An 11,586-nucleotide genomic window follows, 5' to 3' on the forward strand; every position below is an offset into this window, starting at 1 on the left:
ACCTGTTCTCTTAACTCGAGAGGAAACACAGGCATTCGCCGTGAACCGTTAAATTTTTATGAGTGAATCTTACGCTAAGGTAGAATTTGTAATCCGTGTACTGTATTAGTTCGCTGGTGTGCCCGAGTCCACGTAAACTGCAGAACAGCTCGCGCAGAAGTTTTCTTGAGCGCACCGGTCGCTCTTAAATTCAAGCACATTCGCGATTTGTTTGGAATCTTCTGCAGTATTCTAATCAGTTCTTACACCAAAATGTAATGGCTTCATTTTCGAACCTTGCCTGCCAATCGTAGCAATGTGATCTCTGCGAATCGCGGCTATTTACGGCCGCAGCGATCTGCAGCGATCGCTCCCTGTTGCAAGAACGCTTATGTTGTTGAATAAGACTTTTTGAGGGCCTAGTTGGTGCACACTGATGAAACATTACTGAGCGCAAGAGAAAAAAAAAACCCAACCCACAAGGAAGATACACAAGGGACAAGTGCTACTTTCAATGTGTTTATTTCCATCACTTCACACTTACGTAGACCGAGTTCAATCCTTTCTTTCAGATCGAGGCACTTGGCAGGGGCGTGGCCAGAAATTTTTTCGAAGGGGGGGGGGGGGGTTCACCCATACTTTATGTATGTTCGTGATCTCGTTAAGAACAATGATCTTGTTACTGACACCACTACTGCTTCTGCAGCTTTGCAGCATGCACTCACATCAGTCTCGTGCATCATATTGCATTAGTCTAACGCATATCATATTGTTTTTCTTTCTCTACACAGGCCAGCGTTAACACAAGTTCAGGATACTGCTGTGCCAAAGGGTCCCTGGACGAAGCAGATGAAGGGTTTTCCCAAAATGTTCTGCGAGGAAAGCATAACAAGTCATGGGAAATCATCAGGAGCAGAAAAGCACTGCACATCAGGGTACAGGCTGTTCAAGGCAGACAAAGTGTCGAACATACTGCTGCATCATGACAAAACTGCAACTTTTATCAAGGCAAAAGTTGAGGCATCATTTTCAGTGGGCAAGCTCTACGATGTAGTGTGTGTTGTGTGCATGGACGACGGTAGTGTGAAGCACGGGCATTGTTTGTGTCCAGCTGGTGCTGGTGGTGTCTGCAAACACGTTTCGGCTTTGCTGTGGCACATGTTGGATATCCAGAGGATGGGCCATTTATTTATACCGGACACCATGTCGTGTACGTCAAAGCCGAGAACATGGGGCCCTGTCAACTTTGGGAAGCGGAAACTCCAAGTGACAAACCTCTCCAAACTTGAGTTCGCCAAACACATTCCTGGAAAAGTACCAAAGCGACAAGCAGAGCCATTTGATGGTGCAAAGGTTGTAGTGACACCCTCTGCTCTGAAGACCCTTTGTGCTGGATTTAAAGAAAGTGGGTTTTGCACAATGCTTGCAGACCATATCGCAGAAAGAAATTATCGTCCTGATGAAATCTGCCACATCAGTGTCGTACATAATGAAGATGAGGCACCTATCAACCTTCCCTTGTATGATGATATATGTTGTTTAATGGCGCAAGGGCCATTGATGGCCAAAAAGCGCCAGGAAATGGTGTAGGATGGGAACAATGATGATGTTTAGTGGCTGTATAAGGGCCTAAGATTCTGCGCACTAAAGGTGCGTAAAACATATATGTATTAAAATCGTGAAAGTGGAGTGAAGCGTGCATGGTGAAGATGAGTTCTAGGTTATCGTGACGCTAAAATATAGAAGTGTTGTATTAGCACGGATGCCTCGTCAGCGCCCTTGGTCCCAAGGGCCAGGAGGCAGGTGCTCTCTTTTGATGTAGCATCCGCAGCAGCAGCCTCCCTTAGGAGGCCGTGCTACCGATCACCTGCATAGATGACATGAAAAGTATGTACGTCCTTTAAAAATGCATTCAATGCATCATATTTAAAAAGAGGTTCTCTACCTATGAACATTGCTGGATGAAGGGGTATGTGTTGCTTGAACGCCAGTGGAAAGTGTTTTTTTCTGTAAGCGTCTAGCTCAGAGCATTCAAGGAGTATGTGATGTACGGTAAGTGGATGGCCACATCTGTCACAGCTGGGTGGGTCACCACCGGACAAAAGCTGTGTGTGTGTGTGCTGTGTGTGTGTCCTATTCTAAGCCGACAGACAGTGACCTCTGTACGGCGTGTTTTTGATGTAGGTGGCCAGTTACCGACGTATGGTTTGATCAGGTGTAACTTGTTATGCGTTTGTAGATCCCATAACTTCTGCCAGTGAGCCCTGAGCTTTTTCCGCATGTTTGGTTTTAGGTCCATCACGGGGACAGCAATTGAAGAGTTGGCAGCGCTTACGTTGGTTGACGTGGCCAGCTGGTCAGCCAACACATTTCCTTCAATGTCCCGGTGCCCTGGCACCCAGCACACGACGATATGTTGCTTGGAAGCGTACGCCGCGCAGAGTATTGAGTAGAGGGACATAATTACAGGATTTCTATGTTTTTTCTGACTTTTCAAAGCTTTCACGACACTCAAGGAGTCAGTGTATATAACTACCCTGGGTGTATTCAATTCTTTAATGCGTTTGACGGCTACGAATAACGCGTAAGCCTCGGCTGTGAAAATGCTTGTGCTAGTGGGTAGAACGCCGGCATCCGAGAAAGATGGGCCTACCGCTGCATATGACACGCCAGCATGGGACTTGGATGCATCAGTATAATATTCTGGGCAGTTATATTTATGTTGCAGCTCTAGGAAATACATCCGAATGTGTATAAGAGGGGCGTGCTTTGTGACAGCTACGAAGGATGTGTCACATTTTATAAGCTGCCACTGCCATGGCGGGAGCTGCATAGCGGGGGGAATGGGGTGATATTCAAGCAGTGGAAGATTTGTTTCTTCAGCTAGCTCTCTAACACGCAGTGAGAAAGGGCGTGCCATTGTGGGCCGATTGCGAAAAAGTTGAGAGCTGGACAGATCGTTGATGGTAGAATATGCAGGGTGCTCACTGTTCGCGTTCACTTTAAGAAAATATATGAAAGAAGAATACGTTCTCTGCAGATGGAGTGACCACTCGTCCGATTCTACATAAAGGCTCTCAACTGGGCTTGTTCTAAATGCGCCTGTGGACAGGCGGATGCCTAGATGATGAACTGGGTCCAACATTTTCAGAGCACTTGGCGTGGCAGAGTGATAGACTATCGCCCCATAGTCGAGGCGTGAGCGTACAAGGCTTTTATACAGATTCATGAGGCATTTTCTGTCGCTTCCCCACGTTGTGCGTGACAGCACCTTTAGGATATTCATTGTTTTCATGCATTTATTCTTAAGATGTTTGATGTGTGGTACAAAGGTTAACTTCGCATCCAAAATTATACCTAGGAACTTATGTTCTGTATTTACGGGCAGACGCTCACCCTTCATGACGATTTCAGGATCAGGGTGCAAGCCTCTTTTTCGTGAAAAAAGGACACAAGTGCTTTTCTGTGGGTTCAGTTTGAACCCGTTTTCATCAGCCCATTTGGACACCTTGTTAAGAGCAAGCTGAACCTGTCGCTCACAGATCCCAAGAGAACACGATTGAAAACCTATCTGAACATCGTCAACGTATGTTGAATAAAACATATTACGTGGGATGTACAAACGGAGAGAATTCATTTTTATAATAAAGAGCGTACAGCTGAGCACCCCGCCCTGTGGCACTCCGGTTTCCTGTATAAATGTTCGGGACAAAACACTACCCACTCGAACACGGAATGGGCGATCGGATAGATAGCTTTCAATGGCATTGAACATGTTACCGCGTATACCTATGTGTGACAGGTCTCTCAGTATCCCAAACCTCCACGTCGTATCGTAGGCCTTCTCCATGTCGAGGAATACAGATAGGAAAAATTGATTATGAACAAAAGCTTCACGTATGCGTGCCTCGATACGTATGAGATGATCGGTGGTGGATCGGCCTTCTCTAAACCCGCACTGGTATGGGTCGAATAATTTGTTTGATTCAAGGAAGTGTAGTAAGCGGCAATTAATCATTTTTTCAAATACTTTGCAGAGGCAACTTGTTAACGCTATAGGTCTGTAACTTGATACAGCAGAGGGATCCTTTCCTTGCTTCAAAATTGGAATTATAACAGCCTCCTTCCAAGATGATGGGATCACACCCGAAAACCATATATAGTTGTAGAGCGTAAGGAGGGTCTTTTGTGTTTCAGAGGGTAGCTGCTTCAGCATCTCGTACATTATGCAGTCAGAACCTGGGGTAGATGTATTACAACAGTTCAGTGCCGTTTGCAGTTCTGCTAAGCAGAATGGTTCGTTGTACGCCTCATTTTTTGCAGATTTTCTTTCTAACTTTTGTTGTTCTATTCGTGCTTTGTACTTCTGGAAAGTTTCGGAGTAGTGTGAGGAGCTCGATATGTGTTCGAAATGTGTGCCAAGAAAATTAGCTTGATCCTCCAGGGTTTCCCCGAGGCTATTCACTAATGGCAGGGAATACGTTTGTTGGCCCTTAATTTTTTTCACTTTATTCCACACTTTTCCCTCATCTGTGTACGAGTTGATACTCGATATGAACTTTGTCCAGCTTTCTCGTCTAGCTTGTCGGCGCGTTCTCCTTGCCTGCGATTTGACCTGCTTGAAATGTTCTAGGTTTTCTACTGTTGGGGAATCGCGAAGCAACGCCCACGCTTTGTTCTGATTCATCCGTGCTTTCCTACATGCATCGTTCCACCATGGAACTCGCCGCTTAGAACCCCGGCCGCTTGTTTGGGCAATACATTTAGATGCGGCGTCAAGTATAAAAGCTGTAAAATACGTGACAGCGTCGTTTATGGTCAGAGCGGACAGCTCAGTCCATGTCATATGTGTAAGGGTTCGATACTGTTCCCAATCAGCTGAGTCGACCTTCCATTGAGGAACCTGCGGGGGTGGTTGGTCTTTGTTCGCCGTACTCAGGATGATTGGGAAGTGGTCACTTCCATAAGGGTTCTTAAGAACGTTCCATTTAAAAATGGGTAAGAGGGACGGCGATGTAATGCTAAGATCTATGGAGGAGTATGAGTTGTTTCCGAGGCTAAAATACGTAGGCTCCTTCATATTTAAAAGACATAGACTAGACGAACAGAGGAGCTGTTCAATGAGACGTCCTCGAGCATCGCAGCGAGAATCGCCCCAGAGGACATTGTGTGCATTAAAATCACCTAGAATTAAAAAGGGCTCTGGAAGTTCATCTATTAATGTATCTAAATCGCGTCTGTGAAGCTGATGATGTGGTGGTATATACACGGAGCATATGGTGATGAGCTTATTAAAAAGTACAGCTCGAATAGCCACTGCCTCAAGGGCCGTTTGGAGCTTCAAATGCTGGCATGCTAGACTTCTATCAGCTATAATGGCCACACCGCCAGATGATACGACTGCATCCTCGCGGCCTTTTCGGAAAGTAATGTATTGGCGAAGGAAGTTGGTGTGTTTGGGGGTTAGGTGCGTTTCTTGCACACACAGCACTTTCGGGTTGAACTTATTCAGAAGTTCTTGGACGTCATCTAGATTTCTAAGCAGTCCTCTTACGTTCCATTGTATGATTTTGTCCATGATGGGGAGAAGAAAAAAGTGCTGTGTGTAAGGAGGTCTGGGATGGGCTCATTTTACAGGGCCTTTGTGAGGCCCTGTAATTGGTGTTTTCTCCTTTTTGGAGCGGTCGAGGGAAGCTCGACGCTCCTTCGGCGCTTCCTGCGCCGTTTGGCTTGAGGTGGTGTCCATAGCCTCTTGCGAGGCATTGGACGCCCGCTCCACAGAGCGAGCTGTGCGTCGCTGAGACTTCGCCTCGGTGGACGAAGTCGTCCCCACCGAGCTGGAGGTCGATGGGACCCCCTTGGCCTCGTGATTGCCCTGGATGCTACCAGAGCTTGTGGAGGCCACTGGTGTGGACAGGTTGGATGTGGGCAGGGCAGCGCTGGCTGCTCCCACCGTAGGGGCTAGTGGCGTTAGCCTCGGCACGCTAGGCGTGGACCGGGCAACTGCCAGGGGCCTTTGTGGTGCCGCCCCTCGATGCACCACTTCGGCTAAAGATGTTTTTAGAGCGAATGATGAGGAGATCCGTTGTCTTGCTTCCCTGAATGTAATATTTTCCTTGACTTTTATAGTTATTATTTCTTTTTCTTTCTTCCAGGCTGGGCATGCTCTGGAGTATGCGGGGTGACTACCTTCGCAGTTTGCACAGAGGACCTCGTCATGACTGCAGTCATCAGCACTGTGGCCGGTTGTGCCACACTTAGCACACGTCAGCTGCCCTCGGCAGCTCTGGGATGCATGGCCAAATCGCTGACATTTGAAACAGCGCCTCGGGTTTGGAATGAACGGTCGGACATTGAGTTTTACATAGCCATTTTCAAGCGTCTCGGGTAAGGTGGTTGAGCTGGAGGTGACTATCAAGTGCTTTGTTGCTATTTCGTTGTTGTTGCGTCTGATTGTGATGCGCTGGACATGTGTTACACCTTGGTCCTTCCATCCATCAAGGAGCTCCTCTTCGTTCAATGTCATCAAGTCTTCGTCCGATACCACTCCCTTCACTGTATTCATGGTACGGTGTGCGCTCACAGAGACGGGGATGTTACCAAAGGCTACGAGGTGTGAGAGTTTATTGTACTGTTCCTTGTCTTTTAGTTCGAGAAGCAAATCTCCGCTTGCCATCTTTGTGGCCTTATAGCCGGTTCCAATGGTCTCTTTCAAGCACTTGGCCACAAGAAAGGGTGAGATTGTTCTAGCTTTTGTAGACGATTGTTCGCAGTGAACGACGTGGTATTTTGGGAAAGTTTCTCTGTTTTTGGGCCAAAGGAGTGAACTTGCATCGGTGCGTACCCGTTTCGGGGGACGATCGGTGGTTACAGAGGGGGTCGAGGATCCCATGGAAAAAGGTGGATTTTTCGGTAACGGCGCCTGCCACCCACCACGGAGCCCAACAAGGGGACGTGGCAGAACATGTGAACAAGTCTGCACAACGCCAGCAGTACGCGGTTACTATAACCCAATATGGTTTATCCTAGGTTGGATAGCCACACAAGGTTAACCCTTGCCGCCAAGAAGGTTGGAAGTAAGTAGAAGATAGGAGAGGACAGGAAAGGCTAAAAGGGAGAGAGAAAGACGAAGATGCGGGTAGAGAGATAGGAAAAGGCGACTGCCGATTTCCCCTAGGTGGGCCAGCCCAGGGGTGCCGTCTGCGTGAAGCCGGGGCCAAAGGGGTGTGTTGCCTCTGCCGGGGGGCCTTAAAGGTCCAAACACCCGGCGTCGGCTCAACCCCAGGATCCCCTTTTCCCCGGACACGGCAAAGCCACGCACGGCTAGGCGTGGGAGGGGGTCAACACCCCCCCGTTAGCTCGGGTCCGTGGTGTCGCTACACACCAAACGCCTGCTTGTGCAGACGCCCCTGCGGGGGCCTTCCCTTGTATGCTCTAGGTGGTGAAGTTCGAGAAGGAATGGCATGCTCATTGTCACTGGAAGAAGCCCACGAGTTAGAGAAAATGACTAGGGGGCAAGACACACCCTTGTGGCATGAAGAACGGAAGAAACGTCTTACAGCGTCTCGTTTTGGAGAAATTGTACTAAGAAAGTCAGCTGTGAACGAAAAATTTATTGCATCATTTCTGACGAAAGCTAGCAATCGTACTACGCGGTACATGAGGTCAGGCCACGAAAACGAAGCAAATGCCATTGCTAAGTACAAGGAACACCATGGTGTAGAAGTCTACAAAGTGGGACTCTGCGTGAATCCTGGAGCACCGTTTCTTGGTGCCTCTCCCGACGGTCTGGTTTGGGATAAGAGAAATGACGACTATGGTCTTGTTGAAGTGAAGACCCTGGCAAAGGCAATGGAAGAGGGCCTTACAGTCAAGGAAGCCACGCAGCAACGCAAGGTGCCTTTCTTTAAGGAAGGAAAGCTGAACTACAGGCACAAGTACTATTACCAAATACAAGGACAACTTGGCATTACAGGTTTAACGTGGTGCGATTTGGTTGTTGACAGCACTGGAGACATTTATGTTGAGCGGGTCATGTTTGACACACAAGTGTGGGAAGATATGTTTGTAATATTAGAGCATTTTTACCACACCCACTTGGAATGTCATGAAAACAACACGCTTCTGTCAGAAAACATTTCCATTTAAAGTGCAACATAAAAGAAAAAAAAACCTTTTAAGAAATCATATCATGATTATATTTATTGTTTTTATTACTTTGTCTAGCTGCGCTCTGAGTGGCATTGTTGTATCGGCAAGAAAATGCAGCATAGCCTTCACAAATGAGAGCGTTACTGAAAGGACGCCATAGATCGGCTGAGTCTAAAACACTGCTTCTAGCATACCTTTGTGAGCAATGCTATGCATCCTATTGCCTGCGACGTTCCTAAAATGATAGTTCCTAAAACGATAATGCCCTATAGATATTGCTTTAACAATCATATCACTGCAACTTTTTAAATTCAATAACCCTTTGTGAGCAATGCTATGCATCCTATTGCCTGCGACGTTCCTAAAATGATAGTTCCTAAAATGATAACGCCCTATAGATATTGCTTTAACAATCATATCACTGCAACTTTTTAAATTCAATAACCTTTGTGCATGAGAATTTCACACAGTAGGTCTAGTCTTTACCCCATACCTGCTTGCCTGGCAATTTGTATAATGAAATTTTGTTCAGAAAGTGCTATTTCTGTTGTTTCCCTTCTTATATTTTGTTTCATCCTCCAGGGGTAACAACATCTGCAGTCTTGATGCTTCATATTGCGTCAGCATTTTGAGTTACTGCACCTTTAAATGGCCACAAAAGCAGTGTAGGCTGAACTAGTTTGCTAACACTTTGTTAGGTGGTAACGAGCAATTGTTAATGTTTTTGTTGAAAACCAGAATCAAAATAAAAGCTGTTGCTTCACGTGGTGCTATGTAACACTTTGAGAATGTTTTTTTTTACTTGCTTGTAGCGACTTCTGCTCAAAGGAATTCTAAAAACTGCTTTATATCTCAGATTTGTTAAGTGTTTTATAGTTTTATAAGAATTTCAATTCATATGTTATGCATGTATGCTTTCTTTCCTGAAATGTTTGTAAGAGATTACAGCACAAGAATCCTTGTTCTGAAATAAAGCAGCAGAGCTTTTTATTTATTGCCAATACAACAGGTTATTTATCTGATTCAATAACACTGACACTATCGATTCATCCCCAAAATATCATTCAGATAAACAAATTCATTGCATACACCTTTGTTTTAAACTAACGGTCAACCAAGGGCTCGTTTAAAAAGTTGAGAAGCAATGTGCAAGTTTTCCACACAGCATTTAGCCTTGGAGCCATCTTATTTGCAAAGGTGTGCTTTAGCAGCCGGAATGTTTTTACCTGGCCAATGACACGCTCAACATGTATTCTTATCTCTGCTATTTGCCTAGTTTTCTTCACTTCCTCATACGTCAGCTGTGAACGGCCTTTCAGAAAAGGTGGAATGTTTAACTCGGCACCCACTTCAGCTAGCTCTTCCTCTATCAGAAAACCACGGTCTGCCATGACCGAGTCTCCTGGTTCAAGCAGTTTATATAAGCCGCTTCGTTGCGTGACCTCTTTGTCCGATAACCTACCAGGTGCTAGGTTGGCCACAAATGTAACCATCCCGTTCGGTGATATGCCAAGCAGGCCCTTGGCAGTGTTGTTGTGCTTATACAGGGAGTACGTAGCACTTTGTGTTGCATAGTCACTGGGCATCTCAATGAAAAGATCAGTGCAATCTAAAATTACCCGTGTTCGAGGGTATTCCTTTCTGAAGGCTTCTGGCATATTACGATCAATCAAATCCCGGCTGGGCCATTTCGGAACCTGTTCCAAGTATGCGGCCAAAAACTCTACCCAAAAACTCAAAATGCGGCTCACACTGCTAGCACTGATGTTAAATCGGTGAGCCAGATCCACTTCAAGCAAACCTAGCCGCAGCCGCATCAGCACACACATCACCTGGTCCATTCTATGTAGCACAGTTGGAGCACCATCACCACCATTTTCAATAAATGTGGCGAGGCCACTGTCAACGAATGTGTAAAATAACAGGAATCGCTGCGAATTCTCAAATCCTGTATAAAACCGCAGTTTCCTTTCATCTGGCAAAAGTTCTAGTGATTTGTGATTAGTCGGAAGGGGCTTTTCCATGCTCTGCAGCTGGAAATTTGCAAGGTTAATCTCAAGTTGCCTTGCTCGATCTTGTAGCTTCCTGTTCTCCTCTTGCACAGCTTTCAGTTCAGCTTGAAGCTGGCTTGATGTCTCGAACAGGGCCGCTACTTGTTCCTTCTTTTCTGTCAATGCTTTTCTTGGGCTACCTTGGCTGCTTACACTGTAGGGGTGATCTGAGCAAAAATAGATTCGTTAAGAGCTTTTACAATGGATTAGGAATGGCATTGTATTGTAGGCAACAGGCATTATCGAGTTTTGTGCATGGGCAGTGCAGATAACGGATAAAAAGTTAGAGCACAATGCAGTAGAGAGAAATCTACGAGGCCTATTTTTTTCACGGTCTGATTGGCCACTGAACAATAACCACAGATAAAATTCGATGACGGCATGCAGAACTGGTTGAAAGCTCAGGTGGCTGCCTTCTACGAGAAAGGGTATAGAAAAGTTGGTGCCACACTACGAGAAATGTCTGAACTGAAACGGCGAATATATTGAAAAGTAGCTGGTATGTGTACCTAAATGTTCTAAATAAAGCTGTTTAAATGTTCACTTTGTTTTTTATTTACCAACCGATCACACCTAGAAAAAAACAATAACCCTCGCACATGAAGTGACATCTTTAAAAGCACGAGTGAAACAGCAGCTTCATAACTTCTTACCCACGTGCTGCACCATTACACAGCTTTCGTCATGAACGGCGTGCACATCTTGCAGCTGTAGTGGTGGTCCAACCGTTACTGTGCTGGCCAAATCCATTTCTGTCAGCAGAACAGGTTCTTCAACAGTAATATCCATGGGACTTGCAGTCGACAAATGCCTCTGTCGTTTGCGCCTTGCTACGGGACCTACGTGTGAATATTTATTGCTTGTTAGGGCTCATGCAGTAATTCCTAAGTACATGCATTCAGGTAAGCAGACCATATGGAAGCTGGTGAAAGACTTATCAGCTTTGAAAGGTGATTTCTCTGCTTTTGCATCCGTGAAAGTTATAATGCTATTATTCATTGAACTATTGGAGTGCACATTATCTATTAGGATTGGGCAGGTGGCAAGAGACCACATAGCATACAAACGTCCTTTAGTGCCACACTTGGTGTTAGATATGAAAATGGGCCTGTTAAAAACAAAAAAAATCCTTTCTTCATTTTTCTTATTTTTATGTATAATATACTGCAGTCACACTGGAGCAAGTGTTATACAAGTCGAACATCACAATCATGAGCATGTAAGAAAACACACTATGAAACCAGAAATGGTAACCACTGAACACTACAGGATTTATCATAATGCTACAAAGGCGACAAGTAAACAATTCAGTGACTACAGCTAAAAAAAATCTCCATAAGTTGATACATGCTCTAAGAGAGTGAAAAGGGAACAGTGAATCACGAGCCCAAGTTATTAAAGGTAA

The 11,586-nt window shown here is 45.5% G+C and overlaps 1 protein-coding gene across 1 annotated transcript; it reads right to left on the reverse strand.

The window, feature by feature from the left end:
* Window positions 1–8,519: 8,519 nt before the first annotated feature.
* On the reverse strand, window positions 8,520–10,814 carry LOC119395717 (uncharacterized). Its single transcript, XM_037662728.2, has one exon. The coding sequence runs from the start codon at window positions 10,152–10,154 to the stop codon at window positions 9,234–9,236; it is 921 nt and encodes a 306-aa protein (XP_037518656.1). The 5' UTR covers window positions 10,155–10,814; the 3' UTR covers window positions 8,520–9,233.
* Window positions 10,815–11,586: the final 772 nt, after the last annotated feature.

The sequence above is a fragment of the Rhipicephalus sanguineus genome, chromosome 6 (assembly GCF_013339695.2).
Source record: "Rhipicephalus sanguineus isolate Rsan-2018 chromosome 6, BIME_Rsan_1.4, whole genome shotgun sequence".
NCBI lineage: Eukaryota > Metazoa > Arthropoda > Arachnida > Ixodida > Ixodidae > Rhipicephalus > Rhipicephalus sanguineus.